We start from the raw sequence: 24,911 nt of genomic DNA on the forward strand, positions 1-24,911 counted from the left end.
GTGCTGTGCCAGCCTTACACCAGCATGTGTCCCGTAACATCACCCGTGCCCTGACCAACGCAGTTACTAGGAAGGTCCACTTAACCACTGCCACATGGACAAATGCTTGTGGCCAGGGATGCTACATTTCCCTGACGGCACACTGGGTGAACGTTATGGAGGCCGGGAGCGAGTCGTACCCTGGGATAGCACAGGTGCTGCTGACGCCAAGGATTGTGGGCCCTAATTCCATCAGGGTTTTCACCACCACCTACGTTAGTGGCTCCAACCCCCACTTTTCCTCCTCCGCCTCCTCCTCCACTTCCACCTAAGAATTATCCTCTTGCAGCACCAGTCAGCCATCAGTCGGTAGCTGGAAGCAGTGTAGCACTGAAGTGGGGAAGCGTCAACAGGCCATGCTTAAGCTGATCTGCTTAGGTGAAAAACAGCACACCGCAGAGCTGTGGCAGGGGATAAGAGACCAGACTGAGCTGTGGCTCTCGCCACTCAACCTAGAACCAGGCATGGTTGTGTCTGATAATGGCCGTAACTTGGTGGCGGCTTTGGAGCTCGGGAAGCTCACACACATCCCATGCCTAGCCCACATCTTCAACTTAGTGGTTCATAGGTTTCTCAAAACCAACCCCAATTTGCCTGAGCTACTGGTGAAGGTGCGCTGGATGCGTGCCCATTTTCCGCAAGTCATCGACAGCTTCCGCCGGTCTGTCAACGCTGCCTCAGCGCCTACAATTGCCAGCTCACCGACTGTTGTGCAACGTGAGCATGCACTGGAACGAGACGTTCCACATGTTGGCCAGGCTTTGTGAGCAGCAGTGGAATACCAGCTGCAACATGCTCGTCGCCTTTCCAGTCAGCTTCCGCTCTTCACAAACGAGGAATGGGCATGGATGTCTGACCTCTGTGAGGTTTTAAGAAACTTTGAGGAATCAACACAGATGGTGAACGCTATTATCAGCGTCACCATCCCACTTCTGTGTCTACTCAAACGCTCGCTGCTTTCAATTAAGGCCGACGCTTTGCATGTGGAAGAAGTGGAAATGGGGGAAGACATTACACAGGGTGATTGCCAGACCACCCTCAGTTCGTCTTCTCAGAGCAAATTGGATGATGATGAGGAGGAGGAGAAGGAGGAGCAGGAGACGGTTGCCTCCACTACAGAGGGTAGTACCCATGGAAGTTTAATTCCATCTGTTCAGCGTGGATGGGAAGAAGAGGAGGAAGAAGATGAGGAGATTGAAAGTCATCCTCCTGATGAGGACAGCAAAGTCTTGCCTGTTGGGACTCTGGCACACATGGCCGACTTTATGTTAGGCTGCCTTTCCCGTGACCAACGCGTTTTATGCATTTTGGACAACACTGGATGTTCACCCTTCTCGACCCCTGCTACAAAGAGAACTTCTCACTTCTCATTCCTGTGATGGAGAGGATGCGCAAAATGGTGCAATACCAGAAGGTCCTTGTGGAAAAATTGCTTCAAAAATTTCCAGCTGACAACGCTGGCAGTAAAGCACGTAGTTCTTTGGGCAACCGAGGAGGGGAGACGAGGAGAACACACAGCAGTTCCAACAGAGGCAAGGCAACATTCTCCAAGGCCTGGGACAATTTCATGACACCCCGCCAGCACCTTCACCCTGATGCGTGGCTTAGTGTCACAAGGAGGGAAAAGTTTTGGAAGATGGCATAGTTTTGTTAAAAAAAACTATTATATATATATATATATATATATATATATATATATATATACACTCACCTAAAGAATTATTAGGAACACCTGTTCTATTTCTCATTAATGCAATTATCTAGTCAACCAATCACATGGCAGTTGCTTCAATGCATTTAGGGGTGTGGTCCTGGTCAAGACAATCTCCTGAACTCCAAACTGAATGTCAGAATGGGAAAGAAAGGTGATTTAAGCAATTTTGAGCGTGGCATGGTTGTTGGTGCCAGACGGGCCGGTCTGAGTATTTCACAATCTGCTCAGTTACTGGGATTTTCACGCACAACCATTTCTAGAGTTTACAAAGAATGGTGTGAAAAGGGAAAAACATCCAGTATGCGGCAGTCCTGTGGGCAAAAATGCCTTGTGGATGCTAGAGGTCAGAGGAGAATGGGCCGACTGATTCAAGCTGATAGAAGAGCAACGTTGACTGAAATAACCACTCGTTACAACCGAGGTCTGCAGCAAAGCATTTGTGAAGCCACAACACGCACAACCTTGAGGCGGATGGGCTACAACAGCAGAAAACCTCACGGGTACCACTCATCTCCACTACAAATAGGAAAAAGAGGCTACAATTTGCACAAGCTCACCAAAATTGGACTGTTGAAGACTGGAAAAATGTTGTCTGGTCTGATGAGTCTCGATTTCTGTTGAGACATTCAAATGGTAGAGTCCGAATTTGGCGTAAACAGAATGAGAACATGTATCCATCCTCTGATGGCTACTTCCTGCAGGATAATGCACCATGTCACAAAGCTCGAATCATTTCAAATTGGTTTCTTGAACATGACAATGAGTTCACTGTACTAAAATGGCCCCCACAGTCACCAGATCTCAACCCAATAGAGCATCTTTGGGATGTGGTGGTACGGGAGCTTCGTGCCCTGCATGTGCATCCCTCAAATCTCCATCAACGGCAAGACGCTATCCTATCAATATGGGCCAACATTTCTAAAGAATGCTATCAGCACCTTGTTGAATCAATGCCACGTAGAATTAAGGCAGTTCTGAAGGCAAAAGGGGGTCCAACACCGTATTAGTATGGTGTTCCTAATAATTCTTTAGGTGAGTGTATATATATCATTTTTAATATATTTAAAATGGTAAATAAATACAAAATTTTTCAACCAAAAATTTGTATATGTCAGATTGTGCTAAAAATATTGTATGAGGGAACAACAGTGGTCGAGCTTCTGAAACCTGTGGATGAGCAGCTGTTGTGACACCACAAGTCTCAGCATTCCCTGAAACCATAACGCATGCTGAAAAACATGGAAGTGCTGGATACCAAGCAGTCTTTGGCTTAACAGTATATGGTGTAACTTTACACCCGACCCCCCACTCTCAACCTTGATGTTACTGTGGCTTTGAACTTCTAATTGTGACAGATCTATGTAAATCGTGTATTGGACCAATCCAGTATACAGTACAATGTTCCCTTTTGATTTTTATGATTTTTGTATATATTAATTTTAAGCATTTATTTTAGGATGGAGTGGTCTATTGTTCTTGAACTACAAGTGCCAGCATATACAGTCAGGTCCATAAATATTGGGACATCGACACAATTCTAAAAATTTTGGCTCTATACTCCACCACAATGGATTTGAAATTAAACTAACTAGATGTGCTTTAACTGCAGACTGTCAGCTTTAATTTGAGGGTATTTACATCCAAATCAGGTGAACGGTGCAGGAATTACAGCAGTTTGCATATGTGCCTCCCACTTGCTAAGGGACCAAAAGTAATGGGACAGAATAATAACCATAAATCAAACTTTTCACTTTTTAATGGTTGGTTGCAAATCCTTTGCAGTCAATTACAGCCTGAAGTCTGGAAGGCATAGACATCACCAGACGCTGGGTTTCATCCCTGGTGATGCTCTGCCAGGCCTCTACTGCAACTGTCTTCAGTTCCTGCTTGTTCTTGGGGCATTTTCCCTTCAGTTTTGTCTTCAGCAAGTAAAATGCATGCTCAATCAGCTTCAGGTCAGGTGATTGACTTGGCCATTGCATAACATTCCACTTCTTTCTCTTTGGTTGCTTTTGCAGTATGCTTTGGGGCATTGTCCATCTGCACTGTGAAGCGCAGTCCAATCAGTTCTGAAGCATTTGGCTGAATATGAGCAGATAATATTGCCCGAAACACTTCAGAATTCATCCTGCTGCTTTTGTCAGCAGTCACATCATCAATAAATACAAGAGAACCCGTTCCATTGGCAGCCATACATGCCCACGCCATGACACTACCATCACCATGCTTCACTGATGAGGTGGTATGCTTAGGATCATAAGCAGTTCCTTTCCTTCTCCATACTCTTCTCTTCCCATCAATGGCTGCTTAGTGCCGGTATACATGTCTATTCTGCACAAGGTACGGACAAGTCCTGAGGGATCCATCCCTGGTTCATTTTAATGAACGTGAGCTTGTCCACATTGGCATTAACTAACAGAATTATAAAAGTTACTATTTTTTGGTCAATGAGCTCAGGGCAGGGTAAAACAATTGCGCCCTGCACCCACACAACTATTTGTCTATATATCGCTGAGTTAGATTCTCTCCTATTCTCTCCCTGAAATCACAAGTCCAGCTGCATCCTCTCCCTACACTTGTAACAGCAGAGTGACGGGCAGCGCTACGTGACCCAAGCTTATATAGAGCCTGGGTCACATGCTGCTCTGGCCATTAGTAGGCATGGCTGTGATGGCCTCTTGGGGCAAGTAGTATGACGCTTGTTGATTGGCTGCTGTGCAGCCTTTCAAAAAGCACCAAAGAAGCGGCGAACACCGAACCCGAACCCAAACTTTTTTGGAAATGTTCGGGGTCCAAAAATCCTAAAGTTCGGTACGAATCCGAACTTTACAGTTCGGGTTCGCTCAACCCTACCCAGGATGCAACTCATGTGGATTGGGGTGAAATGTTTTTTCATTAACTGATCCAGTAGATCAGGTACAAACCTACCTGACAAGTGACCTCAATTTTGGAGAATTTGTGTATATGAGACACGTACTGGGAATGGCACAACTTTCTGTTTAGTATGCATAGTACTTGTGTAGAGTATTGTAGGCCAGGGAATGCCCCTCTGGGTTTCTGGAAAGATATTTATATTAATTTTCCTACGTTTATCTGATGGCAGCAGATATAAGCTGTGCTAATTGTCATATATTTTTTCTCAGAAACTCAGTGAAATGTTGACTAGTCTACAATAGTCATCCTGTATATTAACTAGTCAACATAATAGAAATAGTACTCAACCAGAGGTCACCTTAATGCATCTCACCCAGAAAAGCTAATTCTATTTGCTTTGTCTAGATAATGTGCTTTTATCCTGAAAATATCTAGTTCCTCTCCAACTTCGGTTTGGGTAGAATTGAATTATAAAAGACTTCTCTGAATTCTTTAGAGGCTTACGTAAATATCACTGAACTGAAAGAAAAAAAAACTCATGCTTTTAAATACCCTCCCTGACACCCGTTCTTTATTACCTCCATCTGTGCTCCCACCAGAAGTACATCTCCGGCGATGCGTTCCACTGTGGGACGCATCTCCTACCAAGTCCAACCACTAGACTTATTCTCCCATAGTATAGGCCATACGCTCCAAAGTGGAACGCAAACCTTTCCATTCTACCTCCACCATCGGAATAAAGCCTCAAGTGGCAATTTTTTTCCCGATGGTTGATGTAGAATGGAAAGGCTTGCGTTCCACTTTGGAATGCATGGCCTATACTATAAATTGAACATTGAGAATTATTGCTGATCACTGAGGATCCTTATTCTCAAATATAGAGTATCTAACATGGTGTCTCAAGTATAAGGAGATGACTAATAGTTTGTCTACTTCAAAATTGAAACTAGCACCATGAAGCAATTCAGATCTCAATATAAATACTAATATAACTTTGTAAAGGGTTTGTCTTATAATGAGAATGTATTTTCTTATGACCTAAAAGGACACTCTCGCTCTTTAAGCCAGAGTGTGGCAGTGCTCTTTTAGAGCTGGCCAATCCACACACTTCGTGGTCAGTCATTTATTTGAAATATATGCTAGATGCTAGATTTTTCCTGTAGAGGACATATCTTCTCCTGACATTAATCCCTAATCACTAGGACTTCCAGAAGCCTCAACCACAATTTTCAGCTGATTGCTAGATCAAATGTACAAAAACAGTTATATGTTAAAAGTCTTAACTGAATTTCTTTTTGTTCTCCAGCTAAAGATCGTTGTTCTTCCTGCTCGCACTATAGGTTTTGTAACAATTTCACACTTTTCTTCTAAAATGAGTGTCTCCATCCAGATGACATGTGGAGAGCCTGCATTCACTGCTGAACTGCCTTTTTACTGCACTCAGAACATTATTGAGGTGAGGTGGAAAATCTGGACTGCATTGCTTTGTTATCTTGCTTTGTTTAACCCCCTAACAGTGTTGCCCACGCTCTGCTCTGGCTTTGGGAAAAGGCCCTAACAGTTCATCCTGAGAAGAGCTCAGGCAGAAGGATGAGATGGGGAAGCGTCAATTTTGACGTAAATTTGTTTTCCCTTAGTCCTAACAGCAGCACAAGTGGGGTATTTGCCCCTGTGAAGCTGGTCAGGACAGGCGGAATTTTAATGAACAAAAATTTCTGCCTAAGTATCTTAATTAACAATTAGCCAATTAAGCCCCTACCCCATATAACCCGGCCCCAACTGGACGGGGTTGCTTTATAACAAGTAAATGAAAAAAAATCATACAAGGGGAGGGAAATTTGTGTGCTGCTGTTAGGACTAAGGGAAAACAAATTTACGTCAAAATTGACGCTTCCCTTACGTCCTAACCAGCAGCACAAGTGGGGAAGTAGCAAGAACCTCACCCAAATTGGGAGGGCTCCCTACTCCCCTCTCAGGAGAGGGCGGCACTTAAAACGGATTGTCCAAAGGCCATTCCCTCCGTCTGTCTAGACTCTAGACGGTAATGCGAAATGAAGGTGTTCAGAGAACTCCAAGAAGCGGCTGCACAAATCTGATCCAGGGGAATCAGTTTCTTCTCCGCATAAGAGGTGGATACAGCCCTGGTAGAATGGGCGGAGACGAAAGAAGGAGGCGTCAAATCTTGGGACAGAAAAGCCAGACGGATTGCCTCTTTAATCCACCTACTCAGCGTGGGTTTTGAGGCCTTCAGACCCCTGTTTTTCCCTGTATAGGTCAGAAGGAGGTTTTCCGATCTTCTAAAATCGCTTGTTCTGTCCAAATATATTCTAAGACCTCTTGAAATGTCCAATGTACGGAGCCTTTCCTCCTCGGGAGAAGTTGCAGCCGGTGAAAAGGTGGGCAGACATATTGTCTGATTAATATTAGAAAAGGTAGGAACCTTTGGTAAAAAGGTTGGTAAAAACCTTAACAGGACCTTGTCCTGAAGGATTTTTAAATAGGGCTCAGAAGCCCCCAGAGCCTGAAGTTCCCCAACTCTCTTAGCTGATGTGATAGCCAGTAAGAATGTGATCTTTAGGGATAGGAACCTCAAGTCCACTTCATTCAAAGGCTCAAAAGGGGGGACACATAACCCTTTTAGAACCACCGATAAGTCCCACTGTGGGATTGGTCTCAGGACTCTGGGTTTAAGTCTTTCGGCTCCCTTCAGGAACCTCTTGATTAGGGGGTCCTGAGACATCGGTCTGCCAAGGCATGCCGATAAGGCAGAGACGTGAGCTCTGATAGTAGATGGGCTTAGACCCTTGTCTAGACCATCCTGTAGGAATTGTAGAATAGCGGAGAGAGGAGGGTCTGAGGCAACTACCTCTCTGTTATTGCACCATTGCAGGAATATTCTGTAGATTCTAGAATACTTCTTGCTTGTAGATTCCGCTCTGGAGTGAGAGATTGTTCTCAGGACCTCCACAGATAACCCTCTAGCTTCTAGAAGGGACCTGTCAATCTCCAGGCCGTCAGATTGAGTCTCCTCAGATCTAGACAGGGACCTGTGTCCTGATACACAAGGTCCTGTATTAGGGGAAGTCTCCAATAATTGCCCTGACTCATCTTCATGAGCTGGGTGAACCAAGACCTCTTTGGCCAGAATGGCATGATGGCAACCACCGAGGTCTGGTCTTGTTTGATCTTCATCAATACCCTCGGTATCATGGAAATTGGAGGGAAGATGTATGCCAGCCTGAACCTCCATGTTATGGACAGAGCGTCTATCGCTACCGGGTTGTCCTCCCTGTAAAGGGAACAGAACCTGCTCACCTTGGCGTTCAATCGGGTAGCCATCAGGTCGATTTCCGGCGTGCCCCACCGCTGGACAATCATAGAGAAGATGTTCTCGTTCAGGGACCACTCCCCTGGAACTGGTAGACCCCGACTCAGGCGATCTGCCAGTACATTGAGATCCCCTCTGATATGGACTGCCATCAGGTGGGATAGATTGATCTCTGCCCAAGAAAGAATAGAACCCGCCTCCCTCAGGAGGGTTAGGGACTTCGTCCCTCCCTGTCTGTTTAGGTAAGCGACCACAGTAGTGTTGTCTGTTTGGACTCTCACCGCCTGACCGCGGATGAGAGGAGCAAAATGAAGGAGGGCTAGTTTGACCGCTCTCAGCTCTCTCCAGTTGGATGAGAGGATTTTCTCCTGGGGATTCCAAGTACCCTGTACTGGATAGTCCTCCAGATGGGCCCCCCAGCCCAGAAGAGAAGCGTCCGTGGTCAAGGTGATCCAACGAGGTTGGATCAGAGACCTCCCATCCTTTAGGTTCTTCCACCACTTGAGCGAAGAACGGACTTCTACCGACAGGGAGTGCATCCTGTCTAGGTCTTTGGGCTTGCGAGTCCAAGCTGCTAAGACCTCCTCCTGAAGAGGGCGTAAGTGCCATAAGGCCCACGGAACTGCCTCTGCAGATGCTGACATGTGGCCTAACATCCTCATAAGAACCCTTATGGAGACTCGTCTGGGTGGCATAAGAGACTGTGCGGCTTTTATTACTTTGTCCCTCCTTTGAGGGGACAGGTATAGGGTCATCAGTTGTGAATTGATCACAAAGCCCAAGAACGTTCTCGTGGTTGACGGGACTAAGTGCGACTTGTCCCAATTTATCAACCACCCCAGACCCTGGAGAATCTGGAGAGCTTGTTGAAGCTGACTCTGCAGGACGTCTGCGTTTGCGGCCTTTAAAAGCCAATCGTCCAGGTACGGTACGACTTCTAGCCCAAGGAGCCTTAAATGGGCGACCACAGGAGCCACTACCTTTGTGAAGGTGTGCGGAGCTGAGGATATGCCGAAGGGCAATACAGCAAACTGGTAGTGCTTCACTACCCCTTGCAAGGCCACAGCAACTCTGAGATATTTCCTGTGTGCTGGGCAGATGGGAACATGAAGGTAAGCATCCTTCAGGTCTATGGTTACCATCATATCTCCTGGGTTCAGGATGTTTAAGACAGAGCGAATGGTTTCCATCCGGAAACGCTTCTTCCTGATGAAGCGATTTAAATAACGTAAATCGATGATCATCCGCCAGTCTCCTGACGGTTTTGGCACCAAAAAGATGGGGGAATAAACCCCCTGCCGCCGTTCGCGAGGAGGAACCTCCTCTAATGCTCCTTTCTGTATATACTGGAGGACCGAGTCTTCCAGGATTAACTGTTTGTCGGGTGGTAGGGTCCTTGTTAGGACGAATTTGTCCCGAGGAAGGGAAATAAAATCTATTGTGTACCCTGACGCTATCACCTGTAGCACCCAAGGGTCTGGAATTTTTTGCACCCAAAAATCTTTGAATAGACTCAAACGTCCACCGACTGGGGGACTGAAAACTGTTCCTTCCTCGGGGACAACAGGGGGGAGGGGAGGGGGGTTGACGGCCTGTGGAGAGTCATAGATCAGGCTTGCGGTTTCCACGACCGCGACCCCTACCTCTTTTATTATTTTCAGAACGCCTCTGGGTTCTGCCTCCCCCCTGAAACCTTCCTCCTCCTCTACCCCTTTCTCGACCCCGAAAGGACTGCTGGGGGAGGGATTTACCCTTCTTGTCCGCTAGGTTCTCCATGAGAGCATCTAACTCGGAACCGAACAATCTACCAGGTTCGTAGGGAAGGGAGCAAAGGTTAAATTTGGACGTGTTGTCCGCCGCCCATGGTTTTAACCAGAGTGGGCGTCTACTGGCTGAAGAGAGCGCCATCGACTTGGCCGCTAATTTTAACTGTTGTTGGGAGGAGTCTGTTAAGAAATCGATCCCCAGTAGGAGGGTCTTGAATTGGTCCAAGACGTCGTCCCGGGCAACCCCAGAATCCAAGTCTGATTGGATTCTGAGAGTGCGAGCACGGATGAACTCCGATACCTCAGAGCACGCTATAGCAACCGAGGCAGAAGCGGAGGCAGCCGAGTAGTTGCGTCTAAGCGTGCACTCTGCTCGTCTATCTAAGGGGTCCTTTAGGTTGCTGCCGTCGTCTGAAGGCACTAGGGTTCTCTTGGAGAGCTTTGATATGGCCATATCCACCTTTGGAGGTGGAACCCAAACTAAGGAGTCCGCATCCTGTAGAGGGAACATTAGTTTGAATCTTTTTGTTAACACTGGCCCCTTCTCCGGGTGTTTCCACTCGGTTGCCATTAACTTCATTAAAGACTCGTCCACTTTAAAGGCCCTTGGCCCCCTAGAGGTGGACTGTGGAGCTTCCCCTTGCTCAACATCATGGTCCCTCGACCTGATGGAGCGCAATAGTCTCTGAGTCCTTTCGGCCGGAAAGAGGAAGGCCGAACTCTCCTCCTCAGAGGAAGAATTGTTCTCAATGGAGACGATGTCTTCAGACATGGGAACAGGACCAGGAGAAGCCTGTCTGGGCCTCTTGTTGGAGACTGCTCCCTTAATTTCGGCGATAGACGTATCCATGAACTGTTTCATCCATGAAAACATATCCACCATCGTTGGTTCTGGGTCCGCTCTGGGACGGCAGCCTGGACATCGATGGAATTCGTATGAATCCGGCAATGGGGTGCTGCAGGTGGAGCAGGCGAGATGTTTCTGCTTCTGGGTAGCTTTGCCTAGGACACAGAGCACAGAATAAGAATCTGGACCCAAATTGGTACAAAAAAGGGGAAGCAGTACCTTACCGTGAGGTGGCGATGCCATCTTAGAAGCAAGCAAGGTGACTTCAAGGAAAACTTCCTGGCGCAGGAGTAATCAACAGCAGAAGTCAGTTGAGCTCAGAAAACTGAGAGCAACATTGACCTGCCTCACACAGGTGCCTTAAATAGCACAAGGGGGAGGAGCTTACCGTCACTCCCCCACCCAGGGGGTGGAATCCCGGTTAGAAGGTATAAGTCTTTAATAATTATACATTATTCTCCCCATCTTATCACTTATTGGTGCCCCAGCAACCGGGGCACGAACTTTAAGCATATTGTTTTAAGCTGAAAGCGCTGAACACAGCGCTGAAGCCGGAGCCGCGGACCGGAAGTGACGAGTGTGACGCACTTCCGGTACACGCGAGATGCCGGCGGAGCGAAGCGACTGCTTCAGCGGCACACGTGGAGGGAGGCAGGGAGCCAAAACCGGCGCCATCTCCCCCCAGTAACAGGCAGAGCCTTCGGATCGCTGCAGCAGCAGGACCTCCAGGAGTAATCACCAGCAGATGGAGATTCACCGGAGGCACCCGAGGTAGGCGGAGACAGGTCAGGATACCTAGGAAAAGAAAAGGCAGAATTAAAGAACATAATAACCATTTTATAACTTTATGGTCAATACTGGGAGACTCCAGTAAGGAGTCTAGCCTGTCCTGGAGTCCACAGGACAATAAAAAAGCAACCCCGTCCAGTTGGGGCCGGGTTATATGGTGTAGGGGCTTAATTGGCTAATTGTTAATTAAGATACTTAGGCAGAAATTTTTGTTCATTAAAATTCCGCCTGTCCTGACCAGCTTCACAGGGGCAAATACCCCACTTGTGCTGCTGGTTAGGACGTAAGGGAAAGGGGAGGTCTGCTTTAAGCATTCATATCTGGGGCTGTGTAGCAGCTGGAACTATGGGCCTGGTCTTGTTTGAAAGAGAGATGGCAGCTGAAAGTGAAAGGTTACATCTGTGTTCACTCCTGACCCAGCTTCTAAAAGGTATATCTCCTGATGTAGAAGAGCAAATGCTCCTATCCTCATCTTACAAAAGCTCCAAAGAACTCTAAAGCTTAGTTCATCCGCTTTAAAACAAGAGCCCGAGATATGAAGAGTTAAAAGCACCCCCCCCACACACACACACACACCCTTCAGCTGGATGTGATCTCAACCTGCCTAGAGGAAAAGAAGCAATGGGGGAGCTGACAGCCTGCAGAAGAAGAGAAAAACATCTTTCTTCATGACAGTTATCACTAGAGACAAATCCACTATATTAGCCCTCACATAGTTATGTCTTCGGAAATATAAAAATGCTCTAGGTCTTGGAATGCAGCAACACAAAACCAGGTTCTTTTGTACAAAGAAGTGTTTTTATTATGCAAGTACTTTTAGGGTACAACCACATGGCACGTTCATGATGCCACCATGCTGTGGTAAGGAACTCAAGTCAATGGGAAAGTAGGTTTCTGAGACAGACCTGATACTTTCCAAGTGGCGGCGACTGCGGTCGACCTCACATAAAACATACCCACCCACTTGTGGCTGCTGACCACATTGGCTAAACTGTTATCAGCCGCTTGTGGTAAAAGTTTTACATATTTTATCACACATATCACTATATGAAGTTAATCAGAATGCTAAAATCACAACAGTTCAAACAACAGTCCATAAGCGATTGCGGGCAAAAAACACACCATAAATTTATGATTATGCATGCGGTATCTGCATGAGGCTAGCTGCATGCGCTCCCTTAGCACAGCATGAGCGTGACACAAACAGGCCGTGTGGTCGTACGCTACCTTAACAAAAACTATATAAATTCGGCCTCGTAGTTTTGCTGACCACAGAATGAAGTTATCGGATTACTTGTACTGAACAGTGAACACCATATAAATAAATCCCACAAGAGAATATTAATATTCCAGTTTTTTTATTTGCCCCCTAAAAATAAAACAGTAAAAGTTATTTAATACACTATATAAACACAAAAATTGTTCCCATACAACTGGAACACAAAAGTCAAGGTCTCATATAGCTGAATTGAGTAAAAAATAAAAAAGTTAGGACAGCTGGAAAACAGAGGTGGGGAAAATGTTACTGGTCCTTAAGGTTAAAATTAGTTAGGTCTCTAAGGTTAAAATAATATTTAGTTACCGGAATTGTGCACTGACTATATTTCCACAATATAAAAGTGGCATTTTCAGGGGGATTTTTCCAATTTTAAAGGGGTTGTCTGGGCTTTTACTACTGATCACCTATCCTCAGAATATCTCATCAATATGAGATTGGTGGGGGTCCGACACCTGGCACCCCCGCCGATCAGCTGTAGAGGAGACGGCAAAGACTGTAGACAGCAGCAGCAGACAGGAAGAGAGAAGGGAGATGGCACATGCGCACTGCGCACTGCGCACTGCGCGCTCCGTCTCCTCATACAGATGATTGGCAGAGGTGCTGCGTGTCGGACCCCCGGCGATCTGATATTGATGACTTATTGTGAGGATAGCTCATCAATAATAAAAGCCCGGACTGTTGGGAGTGTTAACTTCATCTAATGTTAGTCAGTGGTTATGGTTCTCTTGCTCTGTTGGTTTCATCATCCAAGGTCCATAACGTTTCAACACAAGAGAAGACAATAGGCAGAGATGTGTTGATTCCCCTGTATGATTACATGTCTATGTGGGTAACTTCCTTAAAAGGGTTTTCTGAGACTTTAATACGGATGACCTATCCCCAGGATAGGTCATCAGTATCTGATCGGTGGGGGTCAGACACCCACGACTCTCACTGATCAGCTATTTGAGAAAGCACCAGTGCTCACAGTAGCGCCACTGCCTTCTCCAGCTTTTCCTAGGCCGTGTGATGACACATCCATTGGTCATATGGCCTAGGTACAGCTCAGCCCCATTTAAGTGAATGGGGCTGAGTTGCAATACCAAGAAAAGCCACTATAAAATTGTTGGCGCTGTGCTTGGCGAGCATTTAGCAAGCTATGGCTGTCACAGGAGCGCCAGTCACCAGTGCCTTCCCAAACAGATGATTGTGGGGGTCCTGGGTAGGACCCCCACTGATCAGACACTAATGACCAATCCAGTAGATAGATCATCAGTATTAAAGTTTTGGAAAACCATTTTCAGTTTCCTGATTCAGCCATTGAGTCTAAAACCATGACTTTTCCTCAGATACTCAGTGTAAAAGGGTCTTGTCCTGTGGCCAAAATAATTAAGGAGGGAGAGACAACATCATCTTCTAAAGTCATCTTCAAATTTCCAAAGGACATGGAGGCTACATTGAAAGCTGTTATCTTGGCTGCATTCCTGTACATGGTGAGTTATAAATTAAGAATGACCGAATTGACTCTATAGGTTTAAAATTTGTCCTGCATTTCCCCCAAAAATATATATACAGTATAAAAAAAAAATATATATATATATAAATATATATACACTCACCTAAAGAATTATTAGGAACACCTGTTCTATTTCTCATTAATGCAATTATCTAGTCAACCAATCACATGGCAGTTGCTTCAATGCATTTAGGGGGGTGGTCCTGGTCAAGACAATCTCCTGAACTCCAAACTGAATGTCAGAATGGGAAAGAAAGGTGATTTAAGCAATTTTGAGCGTGGCATGGTTGTTGGTGCCAGACGGGCCGGTCTGAGTATTTCACAATCTGCTCAGTTACTGGGATTTTCACGCACAACCATTTCTAGGGTTTACAAAGAATGGTGTGAAAAGGGAAAAACATCCAGTATGCGGCAGTCCTGTGGGCAAAAATGCCTTGTGGATGCTAGAGGTCAGAGGAGAATGGGCCGACTGATTCAAGCTGATAGAAGAGCAACGTTGACTGAAATAACCACTCGTTACAACCGAGGTATGCAGCAAAGCATTTGTGAAGCCACAACACGCACAACCTTGGGGCGGATGGGCTACAACAGCAGAAGACCCCACTGGGTACCACTCATCTCCACTACAAATAGGAAAAAGAGGCTACAATTTGCACGAGCTCACCAAAATTGGACTGTTGAAGACTGGAAAAATGTTGCCTGGTCTGATGAGTCTCGATTTCTGTTGAGACATTCAAATGGTAGAGTCCGAATTTGGCGTGAACAGAATGAGAACAGGTATCCATCCTCTGATGGCTACTTCCAAAAGGATAATGCACCATGTCACAAAGCTCGAATCATTTCAAATTGGTTTCTTGAACATGACAATGAGTTCACTGTACTAAAATGGCCCCCACAGTCACCAGATCTCAACCCAATAGAGCATCTTTGGGATGTGGTGGAACGGGAGCTTCGTGCCCTGGATGTGCCTCCCTCAAATCTCCATCAACTGCAAGATGCTATCCTATCAATATGGGCCAACATTTCTAAAGAATGCTATCAGCACCTTGTTGAATCAATGCCACGTAGAATTAAGGCAGTTCTGAATGCAAAAGGGGGTCCAACACCGTATTAGTATGGTGTTCCTAATAATTCTTTAGGTGAGTGTATATATTGTCAGGGCGTGCTCTTTCACATCATGGAGAGTGCCTAGAATGCGTGTGGAGTACTGTAGATCAGGCAATACCCTTATAGGTTTTTGGGAAAGATATTCAAATTAGATTTCATAAGCTTATCTGATATCAGTAGATGTAAGATGTGCTAATTTTCATATATTTTCCCAGAAACCCAGAGGAATGTTGCCAGCCTATGAAAGTAATTACGTATATGAACTGCTCCTCATAATAGAAATAGTACCCACCCAGAGGTCCCCTCCAAGGCCTACAGTAAGCTGATCCTGATGCTGTAATTTTTGTCTGATTGATTCTCAGCATATTTACAGTGTAGTGTATTGATTTGCCAGACCCCATTATAATCAATGCCTCTGGCAATGCCAGATCTGGATGTTTCCAGCAGGTTGCTCTTTGTTGGTACAGCCTTGGAGAGTTCTGCAGTAGATGTTGAACTAGCCTTAGCTTTATTTTTGATTTTGTAAGTATATTTTAAAGGCTGAGCAATGACTGTAAAGATATGCAGTAATTGTGAAATACTCAGTCCTTTCAAGAGCTGAATTATACAAGTTTTTCACGGGCAGATATATTTGTCCTAAATGAATCACAAAATATTTGGGCGTCTAAGAATTAAGAATTTTTACCATTTTGGGATTTATTTCTGACAAACCAGAGACAGACCCTCAAAATAATATTCAACTGAAAGTGAAACTAGAATACACCACACAGAATTACACTTCCCTCAGTGATACATGCAAGCTAGCTATTTACAGAAGGAAAATAAAATAAGAATGTCTCAATAAATCTGCCTTCTTTGGTTGATTGACCTTGGGGCTGGAGGGGTAAACTACTCTTCGGGGTGCTCCTTATCATTAGGGAAACAAAAAAATAAAAAAGTATGATGAGTATTGTATGTCACCACTCTTTGTTTCTAGGAAGAATATATGCAAATGTACATATCTTGATTCAACTGCCATGAGATAAAATTATCGTTCTTTTCTGTTTTTGCAAGAAAGGATACTTTGAATATATTTCCCAGAAACCCAAAGGTATGCAAATTAGCTTCCCTGTCAAAATGAACAGAGGGGATATTCTGTTTAATTTCAGTAGAATTAAGATATGCAAATCTGTATCTATTCCCAGAAAGCAAAAGCAGTGCTGTATTGCATACAATACTAATCATCAAAACTGAACATTTTTAGGTCTCCCTAATGATAAAGAGCTGTAAAGTAAGAGCAGGAGACCCACGTGTGGGGGATTACAGGGTACAGAGGGTTCTTAAGGCAGGGAAAGGCTCTCACCTGCTACATAGTGGTTCTGGTGTGTGTATAGGAGATCAGGGGTGCAGACAAGGGAGCTGTGGTGGCAACGCAAGGATAGGCAGAGGTCTTCAGTTGTGGAAGATAGAACTTTATTATTGAACGGATGACTCGTTTCTGAGTTGGACTGACCCCTTCATCAGGCAGGAACATCAATAGTGATATTGCACAATCTTTGCACTTTAAATAGTTTTTTGGCAGCAGAATGGGAGATTGACAGGTCCCTCCCATCTGTTAACCACCTCAGCCCCCCTAGCTTAAACCCCCTTAATGACCAGACCACTTTCTACAATTCTGCACTACACTATTTTCACGGTTTTCTCAAAAAAGTGTATTTTTAACTTTCTCTGGTTAAATTGTTCAAATATAATTACATTTCTATACAAGTTTGTGTCAGAATTTATTGTGCTACATGTCTTTGATAAAAAAAATCCAATAAGTGTATATTTATTGGTTTGCGCAAAAGTTATAGCATTTACAAACTATGGTACAAAAATGTGAATTTCCGCATTTTGAAGCAGCTCTGACTTTCTGAGCACCTGTCATGTTTCTTGAGGTGCTAGAATGCCAGGATAGTATAAATACCCCCCAAATGACCCCATTTTAGAAAGAAGACACCCCAAAGTATTCGCGGAGGGGCATGGTGAGTTTATGTATGATTAAATTTTTTTTCACAAGTTAGCGTAAAATGACCCTTTCTGAGAAAAAATATAAAGTTTCCATTTCTGCTAACTTCTGGCAAAAAAAATAAAAATCTCCCACGGACTCACTATGCCCCTCAGTGAATACCTTGGGGTTTCTACTTTCCGAAATGGGGTCATTTATGGGGTGTGTTTACTGTTCTGGCATTTTGGGCGGGGATAAATTGTGAGCAACCCTGTAAACCATGCTGGGTGAGAGAAATATCTCTGTAAATTGACAACTTTGTATAATTTTTTTTTCAAAAGTTGTCATTTACAGAGATATGTAAAAATACACCCCAAAACACATTGCCCTACTTCTCCTGAGTACGGCGATACCACATGTGTGACACTTTTTTGCAGCCTAGGTGCACAAAGGGGCCCAAATTCCAATGAGTACCTTTAGGATTTCACAGGGCATTTTTTACGCATTTGGATTCCAAACTACTTCTCACGCTTTAGGGCCCCTAAAATACCAGGGCAGTATAAATACCCCACAAGTGATCCCATTTTGGAAAGAAGACACCCCCAAGGTTAGCCGTGAGGGGCATGAAGAGTTCCTAGAATATTTATTTTTTGGCACAAGTTAGCGGAAAATGATTTTTATTATTATTTTTTCTCTTACAAAGTCTCATATTCTACTAACTTGTGACAAAAAATACAATTTTACATGAACTCGCCATGCCCCTCACGGAATACCTTGGGGTGTCTTCTTTCCAAAATGGGGTCACTTGTGGGGTATTTATACTGCCCTGGTAGTTTGGGGGCCCTAAAGCGTGAGAAGTAGTTTGGAATCCAAATGCGTAAAAAATGCCCTGTGAAATCCTAAAAGTACTCATTGGAATTTGGGCCCCTTTGCCCACCTAGGCTGCAAAAAAGTGTGACACATGTGGTATCGCCGTACTCAGAAGAAGTAGGGAAATGTGTTTTTGGGTGTATTTTTACATATACCCATGCTGGGTGAGAGAAATATCTGTAAATGACAACTTTTCCCATTTTTTTTATACAAAGTTGTCAATTTACAGAGATATTTCTCTCACCCAGCATGGGTATATGTAAAAAGACACCCCAAAACACATTGCCCTACTTCTCCTGAATACGGTGATACCACATGTGTGACACTTTTTTGCAGCCAAGATGCGCAATGGGGCCGAAAGTCTAACGAGTACCTTTTAGGAGGGCATTTTTAGGCATTTGGATTCCAGACTTCTTCTCACGCTTTAGGGCCCCTAAAATGCCAGGGCAGTATAAATACCCCACATGTGACCCCTGGAAAGAAGACACCCCAAGGTATTCCGTGAGGGGCATGGAGAGTTCATAGAAGATTTTTTTTTTTTGGGCACAAGTTAGCGGAAATTGATTTATTTTTGTTTTTTCTCACAAAGTCTCCCTTTCCGCTAACTTGGGACAAAAAGTTCAATCTTTCATGGACTCAATATGCCCCTCACGGAATACCTTGGGGTGTCTTCTTTCCAAAATGGTGTTATTTGTGGGGTGTTTGTACTGCCCTGGCATTTGAGGGTCTCCGCAATCATTACATCTATGGCCAGCATTATGAATTTCTGCTATTCTCCTTAGATCTCATGCACACTACCGTTGTTTGGGTCCGCATCCGAGCTGCCGTTTTGGCGGCTCGGATGCGGACCCATTCATTTCAACGGGGCCGCAAAAAATGCGGACAGCACTCCGTGTGCTGTCCACATCCGTGGCTCCGCTAAAAAAATATAACATGTCCTATTCTTGTCCGCGCTTTGCGGACAAGAATAGGCATTTATATTACCGGCGCCCGTTCCGCAAATTGCGGAGGTCAACACGGGCACCTTCTGTTTTTTTGCGCATCAATGGTTTGCGGACCGCAAAAAGCGGCACGGTCGTGTGCATGATGCCTTATATTGAGCATACGGGTAATGAGATTTTTTTTTTCCGTTCAGCCTCTGGGCTGAAAGAAAAAATGAACGGCACAGATTTCTTCATTCGCATCGATCAATGTGGATGAAAAAATCTCTGCCCAAAAATGTGTGAAAAAAAAAAAGCTGCGATCGCTAATAAAGATCCAAAAAGCTCAAACGTGATCTTTATAGCGCCGCAGCGATTTTACAGTGTTTTTGCAGTCATCAGAAAAAAAACATTTCTGTCACTGCGGTGGGGCGGACTGAACGCAAGTGTGCGCACAAGATCAGGCCTGATCGGGCGAACACTGCGTTTTTTGTAGAGCCTAAGGTGACCCTAATGTACTGATATAGATCTGATTGCGATCAGTCTTGATCACTTACAGATACTATATAGTACTAGTGCTGATTAGCGACAGCGATGACGCTAATCAGCGACTAATCAGTGACTGCGGTGCGGTGGGCTGGGCGCTAACTACCTAACAAGTGGCTAACTAACTGGCGGTGATAAGGGACCCTTAGGCCCCATTCACACGTCCGCAATTCTGTTCCGCATTTTGCGGAACGGAATTGCGGACCCATTAATTTCTATGGGGACAGACTTTGTCCCGCTCAGATCCGGAATTGCGGATCTGCACTTCCGGGTCCGCACTTCCGTTCCGCAAAAATATAGAACATGTCCTATTCTTGTCCGCAATTGCGGACAAGAAAAGGCATTTTCTATTTAGTTCTGGCAATGTGCGGATCCGCAAAATGCGGAAAGCACATTGCCGGTGTCCGTGTTTTGCAGATCCGCGGATCCGTGGATTCGCAAAACACATACGGACGTCTGAATGGAGCCTTACAGGGGGGTGATCATTGACAGGGGGGTGATCAGGGAGTCTATATGGGGTGATTAGGGGTTAATAAGGGGTTAATAAGTGACGGAGGGGGGGTGTAGTGTATTGTAGTGGTGCTTGGTGCTACTTACTGAGCTACCTGTGTCCTCTGGTGGTCGATCCAAGCAAAAGGGACCACTAGAGGACCAGGTAGCAGGTATATCAGACGCTGTTAACAAAACAGCGTCTGATATACCTTTCTGGGGTTAAAAAAATCGCATCTACAGCCTGCCAGCGAACGATCGCCGCTGGCAGTCTGTAGATCAACTCGTTTACCTCGCGATCCTGTGAGTGCGCGTTCACAGGAAATCTGACATCTCGCGAGATGACGCGCCGATGCGTCCAGGAGGTATAACCCGGCCATCCGCAGGACGCATCCCTGCGTTAGGCGGTCGGGAGGTGGTTAATAAGTGCACATTCACAGGATAAACATAGAATACCACAATAACTTAGAGAATACAATATTAGAAACCAAGTTGATGACATAAAACAGTTAAACCATAGATCAGTGGTCAAAACAATTACAAATAATAGTAATATTATTCACATAGGCGGCTATAATTCTGAGTAATGAGACTAGAGGGCAGCAACGTTCCTCCTGCCACACCCTGTGAAGGATGCAGATAAAATTACAAAGGTGATTAAAATTATGGAAAAAACATATAAATGATTAGTCTTGAGCGAATCGAGCTTTGGATCCGTAGTCGATTTAGTCAAAAACTTTGATTTTAATGCTGTCTCTGTACAGCATTAAAGTGTATTGGCTCTGTGGAGCCCAACTTTGTTTCCCCCGAAATCTCGTATGATATTGGTTAATTCATTCGATCTTCATTTCTGCATCTTTAAAAACATTTAAAATTAAGTATCCAAAGTCAGGTTTGGTAGCGAGGTACCAGCTGGTACCAAACCAGACTTCGGATTCCTAATTTCAAATGTTTTTAAAGATGCACTTTAATGCTGTATAGAAATGACAATAGAATCAAAGTGTTTGACCGAATCGACTTTAGATCGATGATCCGAAGTTGATTCGCTCAACACTATAAATGATTGTAAATAATCCTAAAATGCCAGACCTTAAAGGGCTTCTGTCACCCCATTAAACCGTTTTTTTTTTTTCTTTACTAATAATCCCTACACTGCGATCTCTGCATACATAAGCTAATTAATGATTTTCGTTCAGTAGAATTTGTTAAAAATCGATTTTTATAATATGTAAATTACCTTGCTACCAGCAAATAGGGCGGCTACTTGCTGGTAGCAGCTGCATCCTCCGATTTTTAACAAATTCTACTGAACGAAAATCATTAATTAGCTTATGTATGCTGAGATCGCAGTGTAGGGATTATTAGTAAAGAAAAAAAAAAAAACGGTTTAATGGGGTGACAGAAGCCCTTTAAAAGCAATAGTATAAAAAAGGCCGTGCACAAACTTACAGTATTACTTCAGTATTTTCATTCTGACCAGACGGCTGTAAGGATTACATAGAATGTGTCGGCAGATAAGAACCATTTGGCCCATCTAGTCTGCCCAATATACAGTTGTTTTCACTGAAATTGAGTGTTTTGGCCAGTTTGACATTGATTTTGATCATTTCAGTCGTCTTGTTTACAATTACATCAAAGAGGCCCTTGTAAGTCAGACAAATATAACATAACATTTATAATGAAATAACCACAAATGTCTTTTCTGTGCTCACATCATTATCAGTTTTATTCAACCCCCAAGTGACATTCAATCTTAGTACTTAGTACAACATTCTTTTCCAGTTATAACAGCTTTTTATCGTGAAGCATAGCTTGACACAAGTGTCTTGCAGCGATCTACGGGTATCTTCGCCCATTCTTCATGGGCAAAAGCCTCCAGTTCAGTCACATTCTTAGGCTTGCTCGCTGCAACTGCTTTCTTTAAGTCCCACCAGAGGTTCTCAATTGGATTTAAGTCTGGTGACTGCGATGGCCACTTCAAAATGTTTCAGCCTTTAATCTGCAGCCATGCTCTAGTGGACTTGGAGGTATGCTTGGGATCATTGTCCTGTTGAAAGGTCCAACGTCTCCCAAGCCTCAGGTTTGTGACAGACTGCATCACATTTTCATCCAATATCTCCTGGTACTGAAGAGAATTCATGGTTCCTTGCACACGCTGAAGCTTCCCTGTACCTGTAGAAGCAAAACAGCCCCAAAGCATGATTGACCCCCCACCATGCTTCACAGTAGTCAAGGTGTTCTTTTCTTCATAGGCCTTGTTCTTCCTCCTCCAAACATAGCGTTGATCCATGGGCCCAAACTGTTCTAATTTTGTTTCATCAGTCCACAGAACACTTTTGTGGTTTGTCCACATGACTTTTGGTATACTGCAGTCGCCTCTTCTTATTCTTTGGAGACAGCAAGGGGGTGCGCCTGGGAGCTCTGGCATGGAGGCCTTCATTACGCAGTGTGCGCCGTATTGTCTGAGCTGAAACTTCAGTACCCACATCTGACAAATCTTTTTTCAGTTCCTCAGCAGTCACACGGGGACTTTTCTCCCCTTTACACTTCAGGTAGCGCACAGCAGTCGAAGTCAGCATCTTCTTTCTGCCACGACCAGGTAGCGTTTCAACAGTGCCCTTTGCCTTGAATTTGCGAATGATGCTTCCTATGATGTCTCTTGGTATGTTTAACATCTTTGCAATCTTCTTATAGCCATTGCCCTTCCTGTGAAGAGAAATCACCTCTTCTCTGGTCTTCCTGGACCATTCTCTTGACTTCACCATGTTTGTAAACACACCAGTAAATGTCTAGAAGGAGCTGAGTATCACAGTCCTTTAAATCTGCCTAATTGGTGCTTATTATGCTTGATTGCTGCTCCTTGACATCCACAGGTGTTTTCAATACCTGATCGAAAACACTTGAATGAACCTCTGTTCTTAAGAGTGGTAGTCTTTAAGGGGTTGAATAATTGTGTCAATGAAGAAATCACAAAAAAAAACATTTAATACTGTATTACAAAAACAATTGATGTCATTTTAGTTGCATTTGGTTCTTTAAAAAGTCCTTGTAAGATTTCATTCTGAACACAATTACAAATGTACACTAAATTCCCTAAAACCCTTTACAGCATTGGGGGTTGAATAATTTGGAACACAACTGTACTGAATACTATGAATAGCACCTGGCCCTATCTTTAATTGCAGCTTATAGATCCAGAACACGGTCTATGGGCACAATTTTAATACCTCCACCATGCTGTAACGTGGAATGTCTAGATAGGTCCCAATTTAAATGCTTTTTATGGATATTGTACCTGTGCTGATGAAGCCTTTCATGTAGGGCCTGGGTAGTGCGTCCCACGTACTGTAGGCCGCATACACACTCTACCAGATAAATGAAGTATTCTGACTTACACGTCAGACGGTTTTTTAATGGAAAGAGCTTATTGGCACTGGATTGAAAAGACGTTTGTTGTGTCTCGTAATACTGCAGCATTGGCATCTGGCAGCCCCACATCTGTAGCTTACTGGTACCAAATCACGCATGTTGGAGTATATACATGTCACGACTAATGATGAGCGGCAGGGGCAATATTCGAATTCGTGATATTTCGCAAATATTTCGGAGAATATTTGTCATATATTCGCAAATTTGAGAATTCACAATTATATTTTTGATTGCGAGAATCGGCAATGTAATATGCGTGTATTATGCGTGCAATACAAGCGTGGGTCACTTTTGCTACATTATTCAAGCTGCTAGAAATTTCCCGAGACTGGAGAAAATGGTCGGCACGGCAGAACATTACAATAGCTTTATATGCAGATACAGTGCTCCAATATATTCGCGATTGCAAAAATCGGCAATTAATGATGCACATTTTTTTGCGCAATACATGTAACCTCACATTTTATTAGGTCTGACTACATATTATTCATTGGTGCACTAAGTATTGTTGTGACATCACAGCACTATGTCTGTAGCATGTATGTATGGACAGCAGAACCTATCAGCTCCACTATATCAGGATATAACCTACACTGACTATCTCCCACTAACTTTCTGTATTATATATATATATATATATATACACACACACAGTATACACTCACCTAAAGAATTATTAGGAACACCTGTTCTATTTCTCATTAATGCAATTATCTAGTCAACCAATCACATGGCAGTTGCTTCAATGCATTTAGGGGTGTGGTCCTGGTCAAGGCAATCTCCTGAACTCCAAACTGAATGTCAGAATGGGAAAGAAAGGTGATTTAAGCCATTTTGAGCGTGGCATGGTTGTTGGTGCCAGACGGGCCGGTCTGAGTATTTCACAATCTGCTCAGTTACTGGGATTTTCACGCACAACCATTTCTAGGGTTTACAAAGAATGGTGTGAAAAGGGAAAAACATCCAGTATGCGGCAGTCCTGTGGGCGAAAATGCCTTGTGGATGCGAGAGGTCAGAGGAGAATGGGCCGACTGATTCAAGCTGATAGAAGAGCAACGTTGACTGAAATAACCACTCGTTACAACCGAGGTATGCAGCAAAGCATTTGTGAAGCCACAACACGCACAACCTTGAGGCGGATCGGCTACAACAGCAGAAGACCCCACCGGGTACCACTCATCTCCACTACAAATAGGAAAAAGAGGCTACAATTTGCACGAGCTCACCAAAATTGGACTGTTGAAGACTGGAAAAATGTTGCCTGGTCTGATGAGTCTCGATTTCTGTTGAGACATTCAAATGGTAGAGTCCGAATTTGGCGTAAACAGAATGAGAACATGTATCCATCCTCTGATGGCTACTTCCAGCAGGATAATGCACCATGTCACAAAGCTCGAATCATTTCAAATTGGTTTCTTGAACATGACAATGAGTTCACTGTACTAAAATGGCC

General features: G+C 44.2%; 1 protein-coding gene across 1 annotated transcript in view; it reads left to right on the plus strand.

Annotated features, from left to right (window-relative positions):
• Positions 1 to 24,911, plus strand: part of LOC120989079 — a 66,518-nt gene that overhangs the window by 18,456 nt on the left and 23,151 nt on the right. Inside the window, exons 6-7 of the mRNA XM_040416957.1 lie at positions 5,934 to 6,083; positions 13,965 to 14,108. Of these exons, the coding sequence (XP_040272891.1) occupies positions 5,934 to 6,083; positions 13,965 to 14,108 (294 nt within the window). The remainder of the gene's footprint in view (positions 1 to 5,933; positions 6,084 to 13,964; positions 14,109 to 24,911) is intronic.

The sequence above is a fragment of the Bufo bufo genome, chromosome 1, assembly GCF_905171765.1.
Source record: "Bufo bufo chromosome 1, aBufBuf1.1, whole genome shotgun sequence".
Lineage (NCBI taxonomy): Eukaryota > Metazoa > Chordata > Amphibia > Anura > Bufonidae > Bufo > Bufo bufo.